At 57.4% G+C, this 26,526-nt stretch overlaps 1 protein-coding gene across 1 annotated transcript; it reads right to left on the bottom strand.

The window, feature by feature from the left end:
- Positions 1-12,233: 12,233 nt before the first annotated feature.
- SOX8 (SRY-box transcription factor 8) lies at positions 12,234-17,335 on the bottom strand. The gene is made up of 3 exons (XM_019756271.3): positions 16,726-17,335; positions 15,262-15,491; positions 12,234-14,459 (listed from the first exon to the last, which is right to left on the bottom strand). The coding sequence occupies exons 1-3, from the start codon at positions 17,118-17,120 to the stop codon at positions 13,726-13,728; spliced, it is 1,359 nt and encodes a 452-aa protein (XP_019611830.3). The 5' UTR covers positions 17,121-17,335; the 3' UTR covers positions 12,234-13,725.
- Positions 17,336-26,526: the final 9,191 nt, after the last annotated feature.

A 26,526-nucleotide genomic window follows, 5' to 3' on the forward strand; every position in this document is an offset into this window, starting at 1 on the left:
TCCTGAAATGTTTGTGGAGGGTTGGAACCACCCTGGGCTCCATGCAGGGTGTCCACATTTACATTGGGAAAAATAAAAATCTTTTTTTCTTTTTTCCCCCCATGAAACGTTCATTAATGGCTTCTGGAGGGGAAAGGAGCCATGGGATTAAAACCTCCCAGGAGTGTGAAGCTCACCCTTGTGCTCGCCGCGGCCTGGGCAGGCGTGGAGCCAGAGGCAGAATACTCCAGGCAGCGTCTCTCACTGCAGCGGTTTGCCTGGGGTTTCAATGCCAAGGTTTGGTTTGGGGGAGGGCCAGTTGGGAGACCAGCCGCTGTGTGTGTCCACGTCGTGCTTCCTACAAAGGGAGGTCTGCACAGGTAGCAAGGAACCCCTGGAGCCTGGCCCCAGGGAGGGGCTAGTGAGTAGCCATCAAGGGGCACAGAAACTTCTGGAACCCCTCCCGGGGCATGGCCATGGGTTGCCTGATGTCACACTGCACTTGACCTGCAAATATTTTAGTGGCTTCTATCTGCATGGGAGGCCATAACAAGGCACTACAGACCTGGCAGCTTACACAACAGAAATGTATTTCTGCCTAGTGCTGGAGGCTGTTAGTCTGAGATCAAGCTGTCAGCAGCACTGCTTCCTCCAGAGGCTTTGGCCTGTCGATGCTCATTGCCACCCTGTGTCCTCACATGGTCTTCCCTGGGCATGTCTTAATCTCCTAAAGACACCAGTCACGTGGGTTAGGGCCCACTCTAACAACATCATTTTACCCTAATTTTATCTTTAAAGCCCCAGCTCCAAATGCAGTCGCGTTCTGAGGAACTGGGAGTTAGGACTTCTGAGGTATGCACTCAAGAGCTTCTATCTCGAACAGTCACCCCAAGTGATGGTGACAATGAGACCCACAACCCAGGTGCTCAGAGCTCGGCCACTTGCAAATACTTCCAGGTTTGTTATCCCCTTCTATCTCGCAGGAGGGGCACCAACTACTGTGTTTCCCCGAAAATAAGCCCCAGTTAAGGTCATCAGCCAGACGGACGCATTTAGTACATTAGGACGATGTTCCAGAAGAAGATGGCATGACTGTATTTGAATAAATGTAGATTGTTGTACATGAAAAAATAAGATATCGCCTGAAAATACACCCTCATGCGTCTTTTGGAGCAAAAATTAATATAAGACCCGGTCTTATTTTCGGGGAAATACGATATAAGACTGGGTCTTATTTTGGGGACACACGGTATCTCTCCCATTTCCCAGGCCTAAAGGCGGGGCGTGAAGATGGGGACACAGTATTTCTATAACCACTGGGAAGCATGGAAGAAACACACTTGCTGTCCAGGGTTCCTGTACCTAGGCCCATGGGAACCCCAGCGGGCACGCATACACACAGGGTGATGGGGAGAGGCTGGTAGATGATTTTTAAACTCATTCTCTCACCCCCAGGAGTCCTGGCGCATCACCTCTCTGAGCCTCAATTTCCCCATCTGTAAAATGGATGCAACCAGAGTCCCCGCCTGGAGGCTACGTGTGTGAGTTTCTTTTCTGTGGCAACCAGTGGCCACTCCTGCCCTCTCTGGGATCACGTCTCAGCTCCCAGTCCAGCCAGGCGGTGTGAGGGGCCCCTCCCAGACTCCAGCCACGTGCAGAACTTTCCATAAAGCCTGGAAAATCTCTTTGGAACCTGCCCTTTCCACAGAGAGTGGTGTGTGACTTGTGGGGGGTGGGGTGGGCGGGGTGAGGGTGTCTGTGGTGGTCACTGGATATACGAGCAGCAGATGGGGCCTAGACACGGGGGTGCAGGAGGGGTGCTGGGGATCCAGCATCAGCTCTTCATTCCGAGCCAGAGTCCTTGGCTCTAGCAGGGACCCCAGGATGCTTGCTAGGCTGCCGCCCGTGCCCCCAAGAGGCCACGTGCCCTCCTACCACCTCTGTGTCATCCTTCTTCATGATGGCTTTCCCCAGGAAGGGCAGAGGCTGTCCCAGCTCCTCGCCCCACACCCCTAGCCTGGCCCTGGTCCATGGTCCCCACCCTGTTGGCCCAGCCCTGACGATAACTTTTATGCCTCCAAAGTCAAATCCTCCTCCTGACCTGGAGGGCCGAGCCTGCATCCACTGCCCGCCTCCTGCCCTGGATGGACAGCAGCCATCGGGCTCTCCAATCTGCCTCCCACCTTCACAGCCTGTGGGACATCCCTTTGGTCTTTCAGCTTTTTACAAAAGGTCAGATTTTTCTTTAAGTGACCACATGCAAATGGTCTGGATGAGTCACCTTCGACCTGAGTCATTCTGGCTGCCACAAATGTTTCTATTTTAATTTCTTTTCTTTATTGAGGTGAGATTGATATAATATAACATCAACCATTTTAAAGTATACAATTCTATAGCATTTAGTGCATTCACAGTGGGGTGCGACCATCTCTTCTATCGAGTTCTAGAATGCTTTCATCACCTTGAAAGGAAACCCTGGACCCATTATCAGTCATTCCCCATTCCCCTCCCCCAGCCCGTGGCAACTTCTAATCCAATTTCTGTGTCTGTGGATTTGCCTATTCTGGACATTTCACAGAAATGGAATCGTAAAACTGTGACCTCCTGTGACTGGTTTCTCTCGCTGAGTACGATGTTTTCTCAGTTCATCCACATTGTAACATGTGTCGGTGCTTCACTCCTTTTCATGGCTGAGTAATATTCCTCGGTGTGGATGAACCGCACTTGTCTACCCTTCAGCCTGACCCTGCTCACCCTTCTCCCAGGACCAAAATAGTAAGTACTTCTGAACTTCCACGCTTGGTCCCAGTCCACAGTTCCAGCCACTGCACACCCAGGCATCAATCTGCAGGGGTTTATCCTGGAGGTATTGCTGAGAAGCCAGGGGACAGCGCTATCCAAGGATGGTTTGGATGTCCCTAATTTTAAACAGCCCAGGTGTGGTATGTCAGGGGCCTGGGAGCCTGTGCGAGCTGCTCTCTTCGTATGGAGACATTGATTCCCTGTTCATGTAGCTCATTCCATGTCTGCTGTCCCCTCCAAAGGCAGCCCCTGTCACTCCAGAAGCAGGCTCTGGGCCTAGCATAAGGGGCCACCTGTGTCCTCTCACCCGCTCTCCTGGAGGTAGATCTGTATAATAGAATATTTCTCAGGTTCAGAGCTATGCTCATGCTGCACGGTGACAGGCAGAGCCAGGGAGGCCATGTCCCCCCGACGGCTCCAGCACCCGAGCCCCGGCCTCTGCTTTCCCTCCCTGCTCTCCCTCACCCAGCTTCCAGCTGATTTTCCTGCTGGCATTCCAGGGAAAGCAAATTCTCTGGGGGCAAAAGGCACCTGTCCAAATGAGCTTTCCGAGTCTGCTTTAAAACACTTTGGGAAGCTCCAGGAGAGACAATATGGTTTTGATTTTCTGGAGCAGGCACAGGCCCCCAGCTCAGCCCACGTGGCCTGAGAGCCAGTCTCGCTGATTCTCACCCAGACACAGCGTCAGGGAGCGTGTCTCGGAGCCAGCCGGGTGGAGCTGCTGACAGGTGGCCTCTCTCCAGGGCCTGGGGCTCCCATCCGAGGGTGCTGCTCCCTCCAGCCCCAGCTTCCTCCAGCCTCAGACAGGCCACTGAGAAACTTGGGTGGGGGAAAGAGTTGACCACATGGGGCTTCAGGGGAGATCTCAGTCCCCCTGGGACTCACAGCTGCCCTTTCCCAGTCCCCATGACCGGGTAACTGGGGGATGTCGGGGCCCCCCTCCCGCCTGAGACTGCCTGGCAAGTACTAACTTGCTCCCCTGAGCAGGAAGGGTTCTGGAGCAGCTGCACACATAGACAGCAGTGAGACCCTCCTGAGCACATGGCCCGTTGCTAGTCTTGTTTGAGGTCAGAGGTGTTGGTCATGCCCACCTCCGTTGGGGTTCCCAAGTCTACAGGCAGCAAGCAGGGAGGATCTGGCTGCACTGAGTCCCTAGCAAGGGGTCTCCCGGAGGTTCCTCATGATTTTCTCAGGCAAGGCTCTCCAAAGGCCTGGGGATTCTGTGGGGGAAGACCTGCGGGCTTCCTGAGTCTGTGGTCACAGGGAAAAGGGCCTCCTGCTCTTGGGGGTTCCTGGAGATTTGCACACCTTCCTGCCCAGCCCCCACATTGGCTGGAGAACAGCTCAAGAAGCCTCATGGTCTCTGACGCCTTGAAACCCAGGAGGTCCTAGTTCCCTATGGGCAGAATCGGGGAGACCCCACCCTGCAGGGAATCTGAGATATATCACATGGGGCCCTGACGAGGGCCCCATGCTCAGCCTGGGGAGCCAGGCCAGAATGCCCCCACACGCCTCTCCCCCAGACTGTGGCCCAAAGTCCCCATTTACCCCTCTGTCACTTGAAGCCAATCGGCCGGTCACAGCCATTGATGGGCAGATCCATGTGCCTGGTATGAGGTGCGGGAGTCAGCAGTGACCAGAGTGGGCCTGCCCCTGCCCTCCTGGGGCTCGTGGTGTGGGGGCAGGGATGACTGGGACCCACACAGCCCTACCTGTTGCGGTGACTGCCAATGGTAACCTGGGCTTTGGGGAAAATAATCAGATGGACTCATTGTTTGGGGTATTCCAGGAAGGCTTCTCGGAGGAAGCAGCATATGAGCCAAGGGTGAGGGGTTGGGGACACACATTTGGGGCCAAGGACACCCAGGGGCGTGGGGCAGTGGACAGCACTCGCCCTTTCTCCCAGGAGGGGTGATGTCCCTTTACAGCAGTGACTCCCAGGAAGGTCTGCTGGGAGTCCTCACACTGGAGACAAACATGCTCCACTGCAGCCCCATCTGGCCTCATGGGAAGTGGCGAATGTCCGTGCCAGCTTGCTCCAGCCCAACCCAGCTGGCGTCCTTTTTGCCTTTTTCTTTCTCTTTTTAGTCTTGGGTGCCTGTCCTAGGTCAAATCCACCCCCCAAAGCCTCGATTACCTCGTTAGTACTGTTCCTCCCTGCCTTCTCCTCTACCTATTTCCCCACAGCGATGGCTCAGGGGGTCCCAGCTCCTCACAGGGGTGTCTCCTGAGAGAACCAGTCATTTGCACATACAGTGCCCTGCAGCCCACAGGCTCAGTCTAGCTCGATGCCCACCCAAGAGCCAGTACCCACAACTGGTAGTGCATTGTTTCTGACTGCTGCAAGGAACCCCCAGACTTCCCCCATGGTGACCCCTAAGTCCTCAGAGAGCTCCAGAGCTCAAGACTTCCTGTGTGTGCCCCTGAGGGGCAGGGTCTCTGGGTAATGACTGGGGGTGTTGTTGGGGCCAAGGGGTGACTTGTCTTCTTTCATGGCATCTTCCCTGGGAGCCACCCCAGCCTCAGAGCACGGCCGCAGCACTCATTGCTCTGGCTTCATCCCATGGTTGTGTGTGTTGTCTCCCGTTTTAATCCTGTTGCTCAGGCTTTTTGAGGCCCAAGCCTTTTCGCACTTAAACTGAGCACCTGACCACCCACTGGAAAAGCCGCCATCTTCCAGGTTGGCTCCCTCGCCCCCCTGAGGGCCCCAGGTAGGCAGCCCCCAGGAGCCCATTTCCCAGACTCAGGGAAGCCAAATCTGCGCCTCCCCTGATATGCCAGGCTGAGGGTGACCAGCAGGCACTGTGGTAGCTGCCTCTAGCTGGGGTCCCTCCATCCGCCTGACACTACAGCTGGGGAGTGGCACAGTGCATTTTGCAGACTTGAGCTTCAGGGACTCAGAATAAAGGAGGATTCAATTGGGGACTCTCCTTGGGGACTCTCCAGGGGCTTCATGCAAATGAGCCTCCACTTAGGCTGTTCTGTAACGAGGCAGGGAGCAGCCGCTCCCACGCTCCGGATCTGCTGCGCCCTGCCACCCACGTACCCTGTGGAATTAGCTCGCAAATGGAAGGAACAGGTGACGGGTGCCTGCGGGAGGGGAGTCAGCTGCCCATCTTACCCGGGTATGTGGAGTGGGAGGCGGGAGCCAGGGTCCTGCGACCCCATCACATATTGAGATGTGATTGGTCTCCTTTGCAAAGGCACCGAGCTGGCTATGTCCCTACTTTGCAAGAAAATGGCGTTCCTGTTAGATGGGAGCTGGACGCCCACCTCCCAGCAGCTCCAGCCTATGTTCCTTTAGCAAGAGCGCCCGGCCGCATGCGTTAACTCCTGACACCATTCACGTTCCTGAAAGAATGAGCACCCCACTCTGCCTGGCTGGCTGGCCGGTGACATCCATTTGCCTGAGGTGGGGCTGGGGCTGGTGTTCATGGAAGGAAATACTCCTGCCAGCGCTTCCTGCTCTGGAGGTCTGGCATCCCTGCAGCTCCCACCGGGCTGGCTGTCATGGTGGCAGGGGCTGAGCCTCCAAATCCTGTGCTAAGCACCTACCCACATGCATCTCTCATGTTCCCGACACTGTTCCTGGGGGGATGGGTGTGTTATTCCCATTTCACAGATAGACCACTGAAACCAGACAGGCCAGTAACTTGTCCACAGCTGTGTACCTTGAAGGACCCAAACTCCCAGAGACCAGGCACCATGCCTCAGGGTGAATTTTGATCCTGCCTTGACACCCTCTCCCTATATGGGAAAAGGGAGAAACTTCAGGTTTCTAGAGCCAGGGTTACCCAGGCCCTTTGTCCATCTTCATCCCTCCCTCCCCCTTTAGTGAACAAGTTCCTCAGAGGGCCTGAGTGACCCCAGGATGAGAGGGAGAAGGGAGGGGAGGCTTCCCTCTTCAGGGGTGATGTCCGGTGTGTCCAGGCCTGCCTTGGTCTCACACATGTGTTTGAGAGGGGACACACATGCACAAACACATGCAGCTATCAGATGCCAAGTTGCAAAAACATTGACAGTGCTTCCCTGTAGTGTCTGGATGCCCTGCCACCTGACAGGACACTTGTTACCTGGAAACAGGTGTGGTCTCTGCTCCATGCTTCCCTGACGTGGGGTGTGGCCCCTTCCTCCCAGGGGGCTTGCCCTCTGCCTGCACAAGGGGTGGTCCTCTGGACAGAGCAGCCCCATTGCCAGGAGGGTCTCAGGAGACCAGGAATAGAGCCTGGGACACAACCTTGCCACCCAGCTTGGGTTCAAACCCTAGGACAGGCTCTGCAAGGGGTCCCAATGGTTGTGTCACCTGTCCCTCGACTTCCAGCCAGCAAAGTGTTGCTGACTGACTGGTTGACATATCCAGGGCAGGGGAGACCCCTCTCCCAGCCTGCCTTGGGTTTCACCACACCCCCATCTCTGAGACAACACCCATAGGAGGAAACGGACATGTCTTGAAGCTGCAGGGAGCCAGGGGCTCTGGGCAGTTTTCAAATCCAGCCCCTAGGGGGCTGCAGGGTCATAGGGATGGGACAGGCTGAGCCTCCCACTGGCCAGGAGCCGGGGGCAGTGGGCTCATGCTGCACTCCCAGTTCACAGGCTCTCTGATCTTGCCCTCCCCTGAGGAACTCAATTCCTCTGAGTGGGAGAACCGGATCTGTGGGTGGCACTTTTTTCCCCGGTGACGTCTAAATAACCATGACAGCGGCAGCTAAAGAGGGTGGGGCCTGGCTCTGGGACGTTCTTTCTAGGTCTTCATGGCTCCTTTCCACTTCCCTCCCCTCCTGTTCCCTCTTCTCTTTTTTCCTCCCCATCTCTTCTCACCTATCTCCTCTTTCCTCTCCTCTCCATCTCTCTCCACCCCCTCTTCTCCTCCTTTCCTCCCCCCCATCCCTTTCTTCTGCTTCTCACAGTGTGGGGAGCACCCCCACGGCTGCCCTCTGTCCCCAGAGCTGGGAACCGGAGTCCAGAGGCCAGAACTCCCACCCAAAGTCCCCTCTGCGTCTAAATATTTACTGCTGTGTCTGCACACAAAAATTAATACCCCGATTTTGTTGGGTGATTCCCACTGCCCACTTTGCCTTTGGAAAGTCAGGCCGGTGCTGGCCCGCTCTGGCCGGCCACAATGGCAGCGCCCACAATGCCCGCACACAGGCCTGCTGGTTGTGCATACAAAGCACCCAGCCTGGCCATTATCATTCCGGAGCCGAAATCCACCCCAGCATGCATCTCATCGGTCATTCAGCAGCCCTTAATGACTTGTCAGTTCCTTGCCCTGCCATTTTCTGTCTAATTAATTCTTTTATTGTGCACCGGATAAAGAAAGACAAAGGCCTCCCGGCAATAATGATTCATTAAAATGCAGCGCCTTCCCTGGAGCTCTTGGCCCTGCACCAGCCGGGCTGCTCTGCCCCATCAGGCCTCGCGCCCCTTAACCCTTTGCGGGGTCCTGGGTTGGGGTGCCAGCCCGCCTTGGCCTCTGGGAAGCAGGTGACCAGGGCCCCTGCAGCTGCTGGCGCTCAGGGAAGAACCTGACCTGAGCCAGTTAGAGACCCTCCTGGAAAGCGTCCCGTTCTTTCCCATGGCAGTGGCAGCTAGAGGAGCTCAGGTTCTGGCCCCAGCACCCTGGGGAAGGCAGGGCTAGAGAGACCTGGGAGGTGCGGAGAGGGCCTGCGCCTCACACACTCAGTACCCTCCGGGGGACAGCCTAGCCTGGGCAGAGAAGGCAGGGAGGCTGAACGAGCCTCCACCAGCCATTTTAGGGCCAAGTTGAGGGGGGCTGAAACAACAAGTCACTGTGATGCTGGGGGAGACAAAGGGAGAGGAATGAAGGTCCCAGGAGTCCAGGGACAAGTCTGCCAGCAGGACGGGGCAGGAAGGTGCCTGTCCGTGTGCCCACGTGCTGGCTTCAACCACGCCTGGTCACTCCTCAGAGCACCTTGGTGAGACCATCGCTATCCCATAGTCATGGGGGAAACTGAGGCACAGAAAGGTCAACTGGCAAGAGGCAGAACTTCCAACCACTGGCCTACCAAGCCTTCTTGTCGGGAAGCCTGGGGTCCACCTCAGTGCAGAGGATCGCAGAGGTGGAGACGGGAGAGGTGGCAGCAAGACCCCCCAGCCTCTATTAAAATGTACGTTCTCTGCCCATTTCACTTTCACGTAATTTTCTTACCAGCACACCCACCTAGTTTGCAGATGAGCAAAAAGAGGCATCATGCGATTAAGGTAGCGATAAGACCACCAATAATCATTCTCAGGCATCTGAGTGAAGTGCTCGGTCACAGCAGGTCCTAATGTCACCGAATCCCCCCAACACTTGGTGGGGGGCATTCCCATCTTACAGGTGGGGAAACGGAGGCTCGCAGAAGAAAGCCAGGTGTCCCAAAGCCAGCCGGACGAAGCAGAAGACACAACACCCCCCAGAGCCGGATGCTGGGGCATGTGGTGTGTATGAGCAGGGCCAGTCTGTGAGTGCCAGGCCTCAGTGCCAGGCCTCAGGCCATCTCTGTTCCAGGAAGAAGGTGGGTCTCCAGCCCCAGAGCATCTCCTTCTTTTGGCTCTTCCTTCCCCGATTCCTCCCCGAAGGCGCCTGCAGCCCCCAGTGAGCCCCAGGGCCCCCACAACCCCATCCTCGGAAGACGTCATCTTCAGACCTGCCCCTTCCAGCATACAAGGGACCCCAAAAGTAGTGAGGCTTCTGCCAGAGTGAGACAGGAAGCAGGAGGCGTTAGGACATGAAGTCTCCGAATGCAGACAGGGAGATGAAGCTCCTTCTTCCCCCGCACCCTGACAACTCAGAATGTTGGGGTTCCCAAGGTGACGGGGCACCTGACGGGTCCCTGTGGCTCCCACGCACATCCTGGCCAGGGGAAGCTGGTGGTCAGGAGGCACAGCTCCCTCACCTGCATTGGCTAGCTCAGCTGCCACTGGGTCCTCAGATTGGCCCAGGGCTACAGAGCAGGCTTCGGGGAGCAGGGGCCCAGGTCGGGGGCCATGTTCAGGGGCACCCTGCATCTACAGACTCCTTCCTTTGGAATGATTTGGTCTCATTGCCTGGTGGGAGCAGCCCCATCTCCCTGTATTGGGGTCTGCACTGTCTCCCAGTACGAGTGGGAGATTTGGCTCTGCTGGCTCTGTGGCCCTGAGACTAGGCCCAGGGTGGCACAGGTTTCTTGTGAAGCTTGGTGGAATGTGTCCAAGGAGGCCATCCACACAGGAGGTGAGGGCTTATTTACTGTCTGGTGGCTGTCATGTCACCACTGGGAAACACACCTCCACAGCCCTGATGGATAGCAGACCCTGCAAACTTAACCAGAGACGGGGTCCATGAAGACCCTTTGTGCTGGGCCAGACACTGGGATGGAAAGGCTGGAATCCAGACACCAGGCCAGGACCCCAAGCTGGTGACGCTCATCCGGGTGCTCTCCCCCTAAATGTGGCCGAAAGTCACAGCAGGCTGGGTGGGTCCCAAATGTGACCCCTGGGACAGGCCTGGTGAGCAGAGCCGAGGTCCTCTCCTAGGCAGCTGCTCGGAGGACACAGGCCCTCCCTAGCTGACAGTCAAGCTGGCGGTGAACTCACATCTACACAGAAAATACATTCCTGAAAGCTGATATTGTCCCAGGAAGAGCGATTGTGCTTAGGACCCGAAGGGGCTTTTCTGGTCTATGGGAGCAGGCCTGCATCATCTCTGCTATTTCCCCTTTCTGTCTGAACAGGGCATTCTGTTCAGCTGAGAGCAGAGGCAACGCACTCTGCTCTGGGTGAGGAAATAAAAAATGAGGAACTCTTCAGATAGCCCATCCCCGGGACGGGCTGCTCTCAGTGAGAACGGAGCTCTGGACAAGCTTCTGCAAACGCCTCCTGGGACGTGGGGTGAGGTGGGGCCGAGGCTGGCCTTGAGAATAATGTCGTCAGCCAGGAACTCCCGAAAAACCTTCAACAGAGGACCAGGGCAGCCCCCAGGACCCCTCCCCCCAGCAGCCCTGACCCCCAGGGCAGCCACTTCGTCAGAGTGTCACTTGGGGAGACAGAGACCTCACGACTCCCAGGGCCCCTGAGTGCCTGAAAATGCTCCTAGAGGGGAAGCCACCAGCCCGGCCTTCAGAGAGGGAAGGGGGCCCTGGGAGGGGCAGGGACAAAGTGCAGGGGTTCTTATGTTTGTGCCCTCCGGCCCAGGCAGGGGCATGGCCTTCCCAGGACAGTGGTGGCTGTCTTTTTGCTCCCTGAAGCTTGATGAGCTCAGAGGTAGAGAACCCATGGAGGCTCTCACAGGACCCAGCGCCATGGGGCTTTCACAGCAGGGCAGGTTGGTGGGAAGGAGGGCCGGGCCCCCAGGAGTTAACATGCAGGAGCCCCGCCAAGTCCAAACAAAACTGAAGAACGTCCAGCCCTTGGGAGCCTGGCAAGGTCTGAGCAAACCCGGAGCAGCCAAAGGGCGGCCTCGCTCACCCTGTCAGCAAGCTGGACACGGGGGTTTCCTCCGTTTGGGGTATCAATGGGAGAGCTCGGAGGGCCATATGGACCTGGGCAGCCTTTGGCTGGACACAGGATGGGCTGGGCCAGTTCCATGCAGGCAGCGAGCTGTAAAGGTCAAGGGCGCCCATGAGCCTGGCTTTCAGCAGCCACCCCCTGCAGACCCCACCTTGCCCCGGAGGCTTGGCACACCCTGGACTGCACCAACCCTCATAAATCCGGGCAGCTCTTCCCAAACACTACTCTTGGCAGACCCTGGACGTGGCTCCCCAGCATGGGGCGAGGGACGTGCCCTGGATTGCAGCCATTCAGGCGGCTGGGTGGGCGAGTGGTCAGGGTAGGTGCCCCCCTACCCAAACCACCCCATTAAAATTGCAGAGGCAGCTGCCTTGTGCATCTGGGTTCTCGTGAGAAGCCTAATCTTCCTCTCACCCCCAGGCCCGAGAAGCCCCAGAAGCAGCCGTGTGTGCCGGGGGAGGCCCAGCCAGAGGCTGATGCTGCCCCTCGCTCGCTGTCACTCCCCACCACCGTTTCTCCTTAGAAACACTTTCCGCCAACCAGACAACCCTGCCTGGCTCCTGCAGGGCGGCTTTTATCCTGCTCCCAGCCTGGCCCTGTGCCAGCGCCCGAAAAAATGCCGTCAGCCACCCAGAAACCCGCTCTGGGATTTGCCTGAGAGGAAACCACGGCCCGGAATCCGAACCTGGCCCATCTGGACCCGTTTTGCCTAGTGAGGAGGCCCCCAGGGAAGGAAGACGAATCTTGGGCTTCCTGGAGGTTTCTGAGATATGTCATATGCAAATTCAGACACAGCCCTGGAGGGAGAGTGGTGTGGCCACCCCCCTGGGATAGAGAGCTGCCTTTGGTGGGGTACTAGGTGAGCCCGGGTGCTCGGACTGTCCATGCCCCCTGCCTTGGCCAAGCCCCTTTAAAGCAGGACCCCAGGCTTAGGGAAAGCAACACACAGAACGCAGCCCACAAAGATAGAAAGCACTTTTTTTTTTTAATTTTATGAAATCGATCTGTACAAAAGTTAGCATTGGTCAGAAAGTAGCGAAACACAGCATGTAAGTGACAGCAGAAGTCCAAACTCAACACGGAAAAATAGATTGCATAAAAATGAGTTTGCTGCAGTTCCCGATCCCCATCCCCAGAAAGAGATATGCAAAAAAGACTTCTTTTTTTCTAGAAAAAGGTAGGAAAAAGTAGAAAAAGTAAAAAGAAGCAACTTCTCCGATGTATTTAGATTTACAAAGTTTTAATTACAAAGTTTAAAGGCACAAGTTTCCATGAAGTGGGCGGTTATCATAGCTCAGCATACAGCGGAAGCAGTACAGGTAAATCACGTATTATTCGTCTAAAACGAACAATCTAAAAACGCTTAGTGGAGAAGGTTTTAGTTTCACAGCTTGGAGGTGGCGTCTGGTTCCTAAGAGCCAAAGATTAATGTGTTTCTGAAGCCACCACATCCCAGGAAATTCCCGTCTTTCTCACTTGGCATAGTTGGGGGCAGGGATGAAATTCAACAACGCCCCTGCCTTCTAAACCTCAGCTTAATGCCAGGTGCCAGGGGCACCCCAACTTGATCTAAATGCTACAAGGCAAATTCCTTCTCCATCGACCGAGCTGCCTCCCGGGAGCCTGGGGCTCAGGCTACGGGCTCCAAACGGCCCAGAGCAAGGGCCCCAACGCCACCTGCCCTCCTGGCCCAGGCCCTCAACTCCCAGACTTCCATTTTGTCTTAAACTCTACTCTCTGCACAAATTACTTCATTAATTAACGATAAAATAATACAGGACATAAATACATTTTAATAGCTTTCAAAACAAATCAAAGACGTTTAAGCTTCAAAAATAAAAATTAAAAAAATAAAATAAAAAGAAAAGTGTTAATCACAGCCAAACCTTGCTTGGAAGAACCCTACCTACAAGGAACACCCCAGATCTAACGAGCTGGTCCCAAAAGGTGCTCCTGCAGAGGCATTGTCACCAGGCTGTGGATGTGCCGTCTCGCCGTGGGAATGTCATCCGTTGGTCCTGGGAGTTCTCGGTGCTGAGGCTGGCCAGGACCTCAGAATGCAAGCGGCCTGGAGACCCTGTGTCTATTCCCTCCTTTTGTTCTCTGTACGGTGGCTGCCGTTTTGCCTCCACTGAGATGCAAAACCAAGGCGCTGGGGTCTGTGCAGAAAAGGGACCCAATGGCCATCTTTCTGAAGTCGCCAGTCACAGCAAACACAGAGAGAAGGGAGAAAAAGGGCTTTGTCCGTTGACAGAAGTTTTGAGATCTGGAAGCAAAGGGGCTCAGTCACAAGCATGGCTCCCCGCACACATCAGCAGGCACTTGACGAGCCGGGCACACAGCTGCCTCTTCTCCCTTTGATGGCCAACACCTCCCAGGAGACCTCAGAGGTCTTTGCCGAGAAAAAGGTTCTCCTCTGCCAACACTGGCCCCCTTCAGGTGGCCATGGCGCCTTCAGGGTCTGGTCAGGGTGGTATACACGGGCTGGTCCCAGTTACTGGGGGGGCTGTGGGCGGGCGGCACCGAGAGGCTGCTGAGCAGGGGCGAGGTGTAGGGCCGGCGGGATGAGTGGAAGTAGGGGTACTGGTAGAGGCTGGATGGGTAGCCAGCATACGGGCTATAGTAGTTGGGGGCCTGCAGGTCGGTGTAGTCGCACTGGGAGCTGGTGAAGGAGCTGGCGGCCACAGCAGGGGCCGCTGTGGTGACGCTGGCCTGGGCACTGTAGGAGCTGTAGTCGGTACGGCCTGGAGAGCCATGCGACTGGTCACCATAGTGGCCGGGACTCAGCTGCTCTGTCTTGATGTGCGGCCGAGGAGGACCAGCCTCAGGCGATGCGGAGGCTGACGGGGCTCCCTTGTGGGACCACACAGGGGATGCCCCAATGCCCGCTGCCCCGGAGTGCGAGTAGGAGGCACCCCCGTAGGAGCTGCCGGCGGGCTGGCCCGGCTCCGCGGGAAGGGCTGAGTGGCCGTTGAGGGGCAGGTATTGGTCAAACTCATGGACGTCGAAAGTGTCCATGTTGCCAATAACTTCGCTGCTCAGCTCCGAGATGTCCACGTTGCTGAAATCGATGTTCTGGCGCCCGCTGTCCACCAGGCGGCGCCCTTCCAGCTTCAGTTCTTGCTTGCCTCCGTGGTGCAGGTCCGTCTTGGGGGTGGTGGGCGGGGTGGGAGGCCCGTGGGTCTGCCCTAGGGATGGAGCACATTTCTGGGATGAATGCCCCTTCTGTGGGGGGCGGGGTGGGGCTGGCAGGGCCAGCAGGCTGGCGACATCCACATGGGAAGAAAACCAGCCTGCTAACGGCCGCAGGTAGGAATCAACAGCTTTTTGTTCCTGTACATTTCCCAGAAATTCCAGCAAAGCCAGACCCAGACCTCACTCCTTGGCGGAGAAAATTCCGTTAAGCACTGTTCTACGGGAAGACCTGGGGCCAAGGAGGCCCCACTGTGAAAATCACGGTAGGGAAAGGAGCGACAACCATGTTTAGGAAGCGTTCACAGAACGCCCAGCCTCATGAACATAACAACACAATTCACACAAAACCTGTTCTCCCCAAGGCTGATGGCTTTAACCAACTTGACTGACACCACTTGGGCACCAGGACTGCACCCCAGTCAGTCTGATCCTGAAGCTAGACTGCTGACCACTATGCTGGCAGTGAGTCCTGGGTCAGAACCAGCAAAAAGGCCTTGGGAGGTAGAGACGCCTTTGGAAGGACAGAAAACCCCACGTCTGTCCATCACAGGGTGCCACCAAGGCCCTCTAAGCTCAGAGGGGCTAAGTAGGGTACCCCCCCCCCCACCCATGTGCATCGGAAATGGCTGCCACTGTGGGCTTCTACCAGGTACCTGGGGAAGGTTTGGTTCTCTCGTGGGCACCTGCCTTGGGAGTGAGTCTCTGTTCCCACCCCCACTGCTCATCTCTGCCATGGCCAGAACCCCCACGTCTCCTGCTGGGGATTCTCAAACAGCAGGGGCCCTGGAAGCCCACCTGTGTGGTCACTGTGGTGATGTGCGTCCCCAAGGCCGGTGTCGCTCTTGTACCCAGCCCCGCCTGGGTGATGGCCCAGCTCGGCGCCCGAGTCCGAGTCGCTCTGGCCCGTCTTCACGCTCTTCCTCCGGCGTGGCTGGTACTTGTAATCCGGGTGGTCTTTCTTGTGTTGAACCCGCAGCCGCTCTGCCTCCTCCACGAAGGGGCGCTTCTCACTCTCACTCAGCAAGCTGCAGAGCCAAGGGCACAGGCAGGATGGTGAAGGCGTCCAGGCGAGCACCAGTGTCCACGCCGCCCGGGAGCGGGACTGTGCCCCGGGTGAGGCACAAGGAGGGTACCAGGACAACCCCTACCTCGTGCATCCGCACCTTGATGGGCGCTAGGCAGCGCTCCCTGTCTCTGAGCTGTGATGCCCAGTTGGTGGGGTCTATGTGCTCATTAGGGTCAAAGCAGAAGCCGGACCAAGACCCAAACCTCGTCTTCATCTTCCTCCTCAAACCCTCCTCTCCCACCCAGCCTGTGTTTGTCCCCTCCCTTTGGGGCTTTCTAAGGCAGGCGGGGGAGGAGGGCAGGACTCAGCTGAGAATACACTGTGGACAAAGCGAGCTTCCTGGGAACCAAGCCGGGACTCTGCAGGCAGCTGGACCTCCAGAAACACTGGCAAAACTAAGCGGTCCTCACTGAGGCTCAGAACACACACCAGTTCTCAGGCCCTTCCAGAAGCTCACTTCTAATTGCCTGTAGGACAGGCAATTAGAGGAATGGGTCCACGGAGCCCCAACCGGACAGAAGCAGGAGCACAGAAAACATACAGCAAGCACTCACTGATGAGGTGAGAAGCAGGAAACTGGGCACCAGTGCCCTGAACCCAAAGCCGTCCATCCATTTTAAAGCCCAGTAAAGAGTGTTTGGTAGGGTGGGCTGTCCTGAACGGCACCTTTGTCACTGCTGCTGTCCAACTTTCTGCAAAAACCACTAGCTTCACTGTGCCAAAGTGTGCAGCTGTGGGGAAGGTACCAGCGGGGCAGACAGACACCCCCTTCCTATGCCCTTTCCAAGGAGAGGCATCTCCAGACAACAGCATGCTGCCTGCTGCTGTGTCCTGCTCCCAGATAGAGGCCACCTTTCCTAGGGGAGGGATAGGCTTCCAGGCTCTGGAGCCACTCACAGCTGGGGTCCCCAACTCGGCATGCCAGCAGCCACTGCCTTGGTAGGGCTTGTTCCCTTCCGTGGCTCCGGGAATGTGGTAGGGGTGTCACACTCCTCCCGTTACCCTCTGTGGGTGCAGACCTGGGAATACCCCGCATCTGGTTCCTGCTGGCCAGAGGGTGTTTTTCCACTAGGACTCACCCTGGGAACAGCCACTGAGAGCAAGGCCGAGTCTAGTCACAGCGCCACCTCTCTGAGCCCCCGCGCACCCCAGAACTCGCTCGCAGACCCCAGTCCGGGCCTGGGGATACTTACCGCCACAGCTTGCCCAGAGTCTTGCTGAGCTCGGCGTTGTGCAGGTGCGGGTACTGGTCCGCCAGTTTGCGGCGCGCCGCTTGCGCCCACACCATGAAGGCGTTCATGGGCCGCTTCACGTGCGGCTTGGCCTTGAGCGCGCCGCCGCCGCCGCCACGCACCGGCATGGGCACCAGGCTCCAGTCGTAACCCTTGAGCACCTGCGACACGGCGTCGCGGATGCAGGCGGGGAAGCGCTCGTCCGCCGCCTCGGCCGCGTCGCCCCGGCCACCGCTCCCCGCGCCCGCCGGGGACGGCGGAGCGTCGGAGTCCGAGTCCTCCACGTGCGACATGGAGCTGGCGGTGCCGGACGGGCTGCAGGGCGGCTGGGCGCGGGTCTCGCTCATGTCCAGCATCGGGGCCGCGCGCGGAGGGGCGCGCACCGGGGATGCGTGCCGGGTCGGATACCCGGCTGCGCCGCGACCGCTCTGGGACCGGAGGTCACTGCACGGTGCTCCGACCTGCGTCCCCACCGCCGCCGCCCCTGGCCGTCCTACCGCCGTCGCCGCCGAAGCTCCGTCCCCGCGGAAAGACCCGCAACAAGTTTCTTTAAGCTGCGGTCGCGAGGCTCCACCCCACCCGGCTCCCCATTGGTCGGCGCGTGCCCGGCTGCCCCCGGGGGCGGGGCTTGGCCGCCCCCTCCCCCTCCCCCCACCTTAAAGAAAGCGCCGAGATTCCCGCTGCGCCCCCGCGCGCCCCGCCCGGCGCCGCACCACGTGGGGCCCGGCGCGCTCAGCAGCAGAGGACGGGATCCCCAGCGGTGCACCCGCCGGTCCGATCGCCCCCCAAAGCCGCAAGTCCCCTTTCCAGGAGGAACGAAAAGGAAAAGGGGATCAGAGACTGTGATCGGTGGGGCTCTCCGCCCTGCTTCCTCCGTGGGTGCGTGGCTCGGGGTCCAGTCTCCCAGCCTCTAGCAGCTGGCTCTGCAAGGAGGCGGGTCCTCAAGAGCCTCCCCCCAGCAGGCGGTCTTGAGCCCCGACGTCTCACCCTCAGCCGAGAGGCGCCGGGGTCAGCTGCTGCCAGCCTACGGCCCAGGGGAGGGTCGGCTCGGCAGTCTAACCTCAAATCCCGGGCTCCCCGCCCGCAGGCCGGCGCGCTCAGAGTCTGCGCGCCACGCACGTCCAGGTAACACGCCCAGGGGCCACGGCTCGAAGCGGGATGATCCCAGGTGCCCCGCCCTGTCCTGGTATAAGCTTGGAAAGCGCGGCGGGGGCGCGGTCTCTGGAGCCCGGACAGCCGAGGGGGGCGGGAGCGCTGGGCGGGGCCTGGACTGACCCTAGCCGTAGACTCCCTGGGGCCGCCCGGCGGATGGCGTGGCCGGACGCGGGGGCCCAGGGCCTTCCGGGCGTGACCCAGGGGGTGGGGGCGTGGAGGTCGTCCGGCGGGGCGGTCCTGGGTGGTCCCGCGGAGGCGGAGGCTGCTCCCGGCGCCTGGAGTGGAGGAGGTGGGTGCGCTCGTAGAGGAGGGAAGGGGGCGGGGTGTGTAGCCCTGGTTGGGGTGGTGGGGTCGGGAAAGGGACATTTCCTCGGAGGCAAGCACCGGGCCGTGGCTCCGAATCTCCGCCCGAGGCCGCCCCCGCGAGTTGGCCTTGGGCCCGGCGGTCCCCGAGGGCGGCTCGGATTCTTTCGCCAAACCCTCGGGGAGGCGACGGACTGGCCGCCCAGAGCCTCGCCATGCCGCCCTCCTACAGGCGCCCCCCTGCCCCGCCTCCTCGGGCGGCCGATTCGGAACTTGAGCGTCTCTGAGCTTGTGCCCTGTGCGTCCCGGATAACCCTAAGAAAGGGCGCCAAGTTCCCCAACCAAGTACCTCCCGCGGAGTCACGGTCGCCTGGGTGAATGGCCGCTGAAGCCGAAGGAGTGACGCCGTCTCTCTGGCAGTAGAAGGGACTGGTCTGTTACCGAAAAACTCCAAATCGAAAGTCGGTGGGTGGTGCCGAAGTCTCCCCGCACCTTTACCAACCCAGTGGTGGACACCTTGCCGCTGACGGGGCAGGATGCGCCTCCCGCCTCCACCCCGGCACTGGGAGACTGCCCCAGCGACAGTCCGCTCCCCATCCGAGGCTGCGGATTCCTTAGAAAACGAGAAGCTGCCCCATTAGAACTTGGAGCCGGTTCTGTCCGGGACAGTCGGCTAGGGACGAGGCCTTCACCTCACGGGGTCTGCCCTGGGACCCCAAAGCCTTGCATCTGGAACGCCAGCCCAGGTGTCCTGCCACCTGCGGGTTGACCCGAAGGCCTCTTGTCTTTGTTCCTGGGCTAATCCTCTTGCCAGAGGTCAGTGACCCCGACCTTCCACCTTCCTGGGAAACGCCACAGAAGAGGGGTGGGGGGTGTTCAGTGCTCTGGGAGACCCCCACCTCATGGCAGAGGGAGAGCTGACCTCCAGAGTGGCAGGCCACCTGTCTTCTTTTGCTGGGTCGCCTGCCAAGGAACACCCTTCTCTGCTAGTCTGCAGTAGTTCCACTTTGGAGGTCCTGTCCTGCACTCCAAATCCCCACTCTGCATTCGGAGGATGCTGAGGGAAGGCTCAGTGGGGGCCACCTAGAGGCACCCACCAAACTTATTGGTCCAGATACCCATGCAGGTGAAAGCAGGGTTGAAAGGTAGGGACCGTGGATGACAGACCTGGCCCAAATTGTCCTGCCCATGGGAGCATATCCCACCCCTTCCTATGCCCAGTGAGCCCTCAGGCACCAGGTCTGGGTTTCCAGTAAGAGCTTTCTTTACCCAGGAAAACGAGACACAGGCTGCATTGGGTGTATGAGGCAAGGCATCCTTTCCCAGTTCCCCACTAATGCACGAGGGGCACCACACAGCCATTCCCTGAGTTCCTAGGACACAGAGAGGTGACCCCTGGGACCTTTGGAGGGAAAGAGGCTGAACTGGGGGAGTTGAGTCCTAGAGTGTGGCATGTGTGATCCTAGACCCCCACCAGGCTGTGGTGACCACCCTTGGACTGATGGATGGTGCTGGTGGGCGGCCTCTGATATATGTCCAGGCCACACTCCAACAGAATGGGTGTGAAGGGGCGAATCCCCATTAGGGCCTGGCTCAGGCCACTGAGAGCGTGTGCATGCATGCACTTTCCACTGGGTGGTACCCAGCGAGGCGGTGCCCAGGCTGTCTTACAGGCTCTAAATTGGCCTTGTGCTGCCCAGCTACATCCTCCATTGATGCTGGCTTTGGTTCATGTCTTCAGCTGCTGGGTATGCCCTGAATGGACATCAGGACATGGTCTTCAGAGTAGGAGCTGGCTGCAGTTGGTTTGTGTGTTCACCACCAGTACTGATGAAGCCCTGCTTTGTGCTGGAGGCTTTTCTGGGTGACACAGTACAGAACCACAGTGCACAGTCCCTGCTGAGAAGATGCTGGAGTTGAGTGGGCCAACAGCAGACACACCAAGGGGCTAAGACACTCACTACAGGGGCTAGGATACAGAATGGTGGCTTTGAGGGGTGACAATTAAGCTGAGACTTGAAGCTTCCAACTTCTCAGAGAGAGGGAAGAGCACTTCCTGGGGTGGAAGTGGGGGCATATGCAAAGGCCCTGAGGCAGCAGAAAGCGCAGGGCATCCAGGAACAGAGGCCACAGTAACTTAAAACTTGAGGGGCAGCTCTTTGAACCCCCTCTCAGTCCACCTCCTGCCACCCCTTCTCTCAGTTCTTCCTTCCTGCCCTCACCTGCCCCAATTCACATGACCTCATCTTCCTCTCGTGGGCTTCGTGGCTCCAGGGAGCTGATCCGACTGGCCAAGTTTGGACCTGCCCCTGGCCCATCAGCTCTGGGGCATAGGAAAGCTGATGTACCCACAACTCCTGGCAGAGTTCCAGGGCACCTGCAAAGAAGGAGGTCTGTGCCAATGAGACCTGAGGCCTGGCCAATCTTGGCCTAGAGAGCTCCAGGAAACTTCTAGGCACACAAACCCTCACCCCTCCCACCCCATGTCTTCTAGGTGTGACAGGCTCAGGAAGCCCACGAGTGCTGAGTGCTGGAGAAGCTGAGTGGGAATGAAGGGGCTGCTGAGAGCAAAATGCCACCATGGAGGGGGCATTTGTCTCTCCTTGCATTGCCGTGTTGTCTTTCCTTACATTGGCCTGCCCACCCTCTGCCTGGCCCTCGTCTTGGACAGTCAGGGAGGCCATGTCCGTAGTTTTCGCAGTCTTGAAGAGAAAGGCCTTAGAGCCAGGCCACGTAGGTCCAGGAGCCCCAGCGCTAGTGTGTTCCCTGTGAGTCTGCAGCCCTCGCCTTGGCCTCTGCACGCCAGCCTGCAGTGGTTGGCATCACATCCTGGAAACCTCCGCTTGGCCTTAGAGATTAAGTGGTGCTTTTAATTACTGGCCGGTCTGCAGAAACCAAACGTCCAGGGCAGAGATGGGTGAGTGGCTCTGAGCAGTGGCTCAGATCAAGGCAGCCTCATCCTGCCCTGCTGGGTTTCCAGAGAAAGGAGAGGGGCTCACAGGGTGCCAGGAGTCCAGTGTTCCCCAGTAACAGACTCAGGGCTCTAGGCCAAGCTTTTTGATGAAACCCCCTCCCTGACTTAGTTTGCCAGCTGGCGTGAAGTTCTGGTTTCGTCTCAAAGCTGGCCCCTTGGTTGGGCTGGTGTCCACTCGGGAGCTGGCCGTGTCTGTTCGTCACCCTTCCATGGATGCAGAGGACACTGGAAACCCATGTCTGGATTCCTCTCTTTGCCTGCAGGACCCTGGGTGGGCTAACCTGTGATGGACTCTGGTCTGGTGCACAGGACATCAGCCCCGCTGTGACTGTCTGCCTGGTGTCACATGCGTGCAGATATGTCGGGAACAGCTGTGGTCTGGGTTCTGGCCTCCATGCACCCGCTGCTGGGAGTGGTCCCTGAGCCCCCGGCTGTGCCCATCCATCTCTCCCCAGGCTGTGGGCGCTGACCCCCCCCCCCCAGCAGCCGTTAGGTCTAGGCATGACGTTAGGTTAGAAACACATTTCTGGCGGTTTTCAACATCACTGACAACAGTCCTGAGATGAAGAGAGTCCTTCACACGGCGGCCGCGTCATCCATGACACGAGATCCTGGAGGGTGTGTTTAAGTGTTTTCTATTCTGTAGCTTTTTCTGCAAACACTTCTGGAGCTTTTACTCCACGCCAGACCTTCCCTGGTGCTGGGACAGAGGGTGATGACCCACAGGGGCCTGCCCTCCAGAAGCTCATGCCAGCAAAGCATTCTAATGACATGTGAAACAAGTGCCACAGAGTGGTTTGTTTATTAGGGCTGCACGCTGGCTCGCTGCCCGTCTCCTGCCCTTGGGGTGTGGAAAGGGGTAGGAAGGAGTTGTAGACCCCCAAGAAAGCGTTGGAGTTCTGGAAAGGAGGGTGTTTGAGGTACAGGACCTGCTGCTGTCCATCCTCTGTGGCCCTTTGTCATTGGGCATGTTACAGGGTCACCCTGGGCAGCAGAGGGCTCTGGAGTGCCTGTGGGGGCACTGCTGGGCCTGCGTCAGTTGACATATATGGGATGCTAGGCGTGCAGTAGCCAACACCTGATGTTTATTGCATTTTTGAGGCTTGTGAACTCATCACTCTAAGCTGGCAACTTTCAGAGCTTGTCTCCTTTGGGTGGGCCCATCTGGGCGTGCCTTCAAGGAGAACATGTCACAGGAAGGCCACCCACTCTTTCCAGAAATGGATTGTCTGCTTTAATCACTGGGGGAGGGTCACAGGAAGGGGAGACCTGGTGATGGATGGTGTTGGGTACAAGTTCCCCCGACCCAGCCCTCAGCCCCCTCCACCTGTGAAATAAAAGGTTTGGGCCAAATCAGGGATCTCGGACTTAGATGCCACCAGGAGCCCGGCAGGGAGGGGATGTGGAAACTGCTGTGGGCCAGTCTGTAAGGAGTGGTGGGGACTGTGGGTGACTAGACAGAGGCTCTGGTCATCCCAATGGCCAGCCGGGGCCCTGCTGTCAACCAGACCTCAGCTGACCACAGATGCACACTTGTGCCCAGCTCAGATGGGTAGCACTGCTGGATGACACAAAGACTTGGGATTTTTGAGGCTATTTGTTACACGGCATTATTGTGGTCATTGGTAACAGATACAGCTCTGTGGGCAGAATCAGCCCACAGGTCTCGTGTTAGTGACCACTGACCTAGGCCATGCCCAAGGCTCTTCCAGTTTAGAATGCTTCTAAGAGAAAAATCTTAAACTGCATATTCTTTTCCCCCCGCGGGACCCTACAATGAGAGAATGGAGCTGCACGGGGATATTTTGCTTTCCATTCTGCCAAGCAGTCATGGCTCACGAGCTCACAGGGCCACATTGCCTTCTGGGGCACAGGCACGGGAGTGCTCGTGGCCTGGAGCCGAGGGCACGGGGAGGAGAGCTGGGCGAGCCAAGCATAACAGCCGTCTGTGAGTGAGTCATCGTTCCAGAACAACCAGCAAATGGCCCAACACCTGCTCACCCACCCCCCACCCCCACCTGCCAGCCTCACCAGGAGGTTTTGGCTGCTGGACAGTTAATGGTGGGATGGGCCCAAACTGACCACCCCTCCAAAAGAAAGTGACAGATGTTAGTGCCCTCCCATCAACAGATGTCAAGACATGAAAAATGGGGGTAAATGAAGGGTGCACGATTAGATTTGTGCCCAACCTAGGTTCTCATGGGTACCAGAAAGTTCCAAATGCACATCAGGGACAATTGCCCTGACGCAGCGGGGGCTGCCAGGCCGGAGTGCCCGGGGACAGCTGGATGAGGTGCTGACACGGGCCTCATTCCTCTGTGAAGTTGTCCCGCAGCTGCTGGGAGTGCTGCCAGCCCACGGGCTTGTGTGGGCCCCAGCTCGGGCCGCGCTGGAGGAGCTGCAGATGGGCCCACCAGGAGCTCAGGCCCACCTAGAGATCCCAACTTATCCATGGTGTCCATAACATCAGCCCCAGGCTTGAGCTGACAGCTCCTCTCAGGGGAGCCCCCTTTTTTGTCCCCCCTCCTTTTCTCCGCTTTCTCTCTGGCTCTGTCCAGGTGGGGCTCAGCTCTGGATGCTCCTAGAACCCGTCCGAAACAGTGGGGCCTCATCACAGCACCTCCCAGCCTCTCCTGTGTCAGCTTGACTTTTTTTCATACAGTAGTTTGCTCAAGAATGTAGGTTCAGGAACCCCACGCCCACCCCCCGCCAGCCTCCTGGTGCTGGTGAGAGGCTGCTGGGTGGAGACCCCAGGGTGCCAGTGGTGGAGGAGCTGAGCTGCAGGCTGAGGCCTGTCCAGCACCAGCTCTGGACACCGTGGTTGGCCCAAGGTGTGTAGAAGAGGTTTTGTTTGTAAGTGGGATGCATTCTTGGGACATAAGACGCATCCACATGAATTTCTAAAACTGTTCGATGCTCCCTAATATAGAGGAAGAGGTAAATTTAGTTTGAATGAGATGACCTATTCTGACAGGTAAAAGCTGTGCCTTCTAGGTGATTCTTAACGCCAGGACAGTTTGTTTTTGTTTTCTTGAGGTGAAATAGCATAAAATTAAGCATTTTTAAATGTACAGTTCAGTGGCATTTAGTACATTCACAATGTGCAACTATCCCTTCTATCTAATAGAACATTTTCGTCACCACACAAGGAAACCCTGTACCAATTAGCAGTCACTTCACCCCCCTCCCGCAGCCCCTGGGAAACACGGATCTATCTACTCTGTGAGTTTGCTTACCCTGGACATTTCATATAAATGGAATCCCACATGTGGCCTTGTGTGTGTGGCTTCTCTCACTTAGCATGATGGTTTTGTGATTCATGTACGTTAGCACGTGTCAGTACTTCACACCTTTTTATGGCTGAGTAATACACCAGCGCACTTGTGGTTAAATTCAGGCTGAATGGGCAAGAATTGAGCCCTTGGCCAGCCTGTCGTCGTCTGGAGCTCTGTCAGTGGGGTCCACTCCTCTGGACCCTTGGACTCGACCTCTACGGTCAGCTCCCAGGATGGAGGAAACATGAGAACACGAGTTCCTAGCAGACCTCTTCAATGGCCTCGCCCACCCTGGGCAAACCCGGAGAGGGAGCTGGGAGCCCAGCAAGCTGGAGGCTGGACAAGGGGCCCCTTTCTGTTCTGCACAATGCCCCATTGTGCTCTTCTCTGGGGAGAACAATGCAGCGCTGGCCAGGGGAAGCTGAAGACAAAGGGCCCTTTGTGAGGACTGTTCCCACCTGAAAAGCAGCACCCAGGGTCACACCTGATGGCAGCGCTGTCCTTCCTCCCCTTCTGCCCTCTGAGCAGTTCCCGAATCCAAACGAGGACCCAGGGAAGCTTGCGCGGTCTCAGGCTGAGGGTGCTGGACTCTCCCTGCTCTCCCTAAACAGCTATGCTGGCTCAGCCCAAGCGCTTGGACGAAGGGGAAGAGGGATACAGGTTGTGGGTTCCCGTGGAAGGACCTGGTAGCAGGGCATGGGCCAGAGCTGTGTCCTGATCCCCAACACTGTGAACCCTCTGGGCACATGCTTCCCTGCTGGGGCCTCGCTGGGATGTGGAAGATGTTTGCACTACCCACTGCAACAGCTTTCACAGGCCCCACTTCAGAGTTGGGCTCCAAAGGGAAGGTTTTTCATGGGAAAGAAAAGGAAACTTAAAAAAAAAAAAATCACACTGTGAGATGCACATACATGCTATTACTCCAACAGTGGTGGTGGGGGAGAGGCTGGGGAGGGGTTCCAGCAATTGCTGGTCTGACCTAGATCTGGGGGCTCTTATATTTCCAGAGCCAGTCCCTGCCCTCATGGGGTTCACATTACAGGTGGTGAAGATACAATTAAACAAGCAAGAAAGACTGATCATTTGACCACACAAGTACTGGTAATTTGTATGTCAAAACACTAGGAGCAAGATTTAAAACCAAAAAACCTAAGACAAACATTTGCAATATACACATAAGAATAGGATTTTTAATATGTAAAGAGCTCTGACGAATAAGAAAAACCTACCTCGATGATTTGTTTCCAAGTGTCCCACAGTTTACCCAATGACCCCTAGGGCTCTAACGCCTACTCTGTCCTGCACACACCTTCTTTCCTCTAAGGAATGCCTACAATTCCACACTAGGAGCCACCTCTCCTGAGCAGTGTCTGACCTGCTCTATCCTCAGAATGTAGAATTGCCGGTGTCTTTACTGGGGTTCTGCTTGGGTCATTGGTCAATAAGTTCTTCCCTCCTATGAGTCCTCAATGCACTTCTTTCCCCCATTGCTGGAGATCCAGTCTTGAGAGCCTGTAGGATTTCTGCTTGTCCAACGGGCTTTGCTGATCTGAGCTGGAGGATCTGGCTGAATTGCAAGGCCTGCTTAGTCCTTCACTAGCTATGTGACACTCATTGGACAGTGGAGATGAGAAGTCAGGGAGGGGACACCTGTGAGGCACCTGGCCACCCAGCCCATGCAGGCAGTGATAGCCGGGAGCCCTGGGTTGAAGCCACTGCTCCAGCCTTTTCTCTGCCGGGCTGTGAGTCCGCCACACGTTGCAGGAGCAGTAGAGGGAGTGCAGTACCACCAGGGGCCTCTGCTGCCCACAGCCCAGCTGCCCTGAACGCTGACCAGGCCCACCCGGGTACTGGCCAGACAACCTTTACAACAGTCTCTTTCCCATTGCGTTTCTACTTCTGGAGTGCCTTCTGCCCCCTTCCTAGAGTGAGGGTCCATCAGGGCAGACGCCTACGTCGGGAGTGCACCGGGGGCCTCTGCAACGTTGGCTGATGAATGAGTGAATGAATGAATGCAGTGGGTCAATCCCTTCCAGGTGGGGTGATGGGCGCCCT

The sequence above is a fragment of the Rhinolophus sinicus genome, chromosome 10 (genome assembly GCF_057876585.1).
Source record: "Rhinolophus sinicus isolate RSI-liver-muscle chromosome 10, RSI-T2T, whole genome shotgun sequence".
Classification (NCBI taxonomy): domain Eukaryota; kingdom Metazoa; phylum Chordata; class Mammalia; order Chiroptera; family Rhinolophidae; genus Rhinolophus; species Rhinolophus sinicus.

Coding starts and splice junctions, on each gene's coding strand:
- SOX8 (XM_019756271.3), bottom strand. CDS start 17,120: ATGCTGGACATGAGCGAGACCCGCGCCCAGCCGCCCTGCAGCCCGTCC. Junction 15,492..16,725: donor ACTCTGGGCAAGCTGTGGCG/GTAAGTATCCCC, acceptor TTGGCTCTGCAG/CTTGCTGAGTGAGAGTGAGA. Junction 14,460..15,261: donor TCACCACAGTGACCACACAG/GTGGGCTTCCAG, acceptor CTCCATCCCTAG/GGCAGACCCACGGGCCTCCC.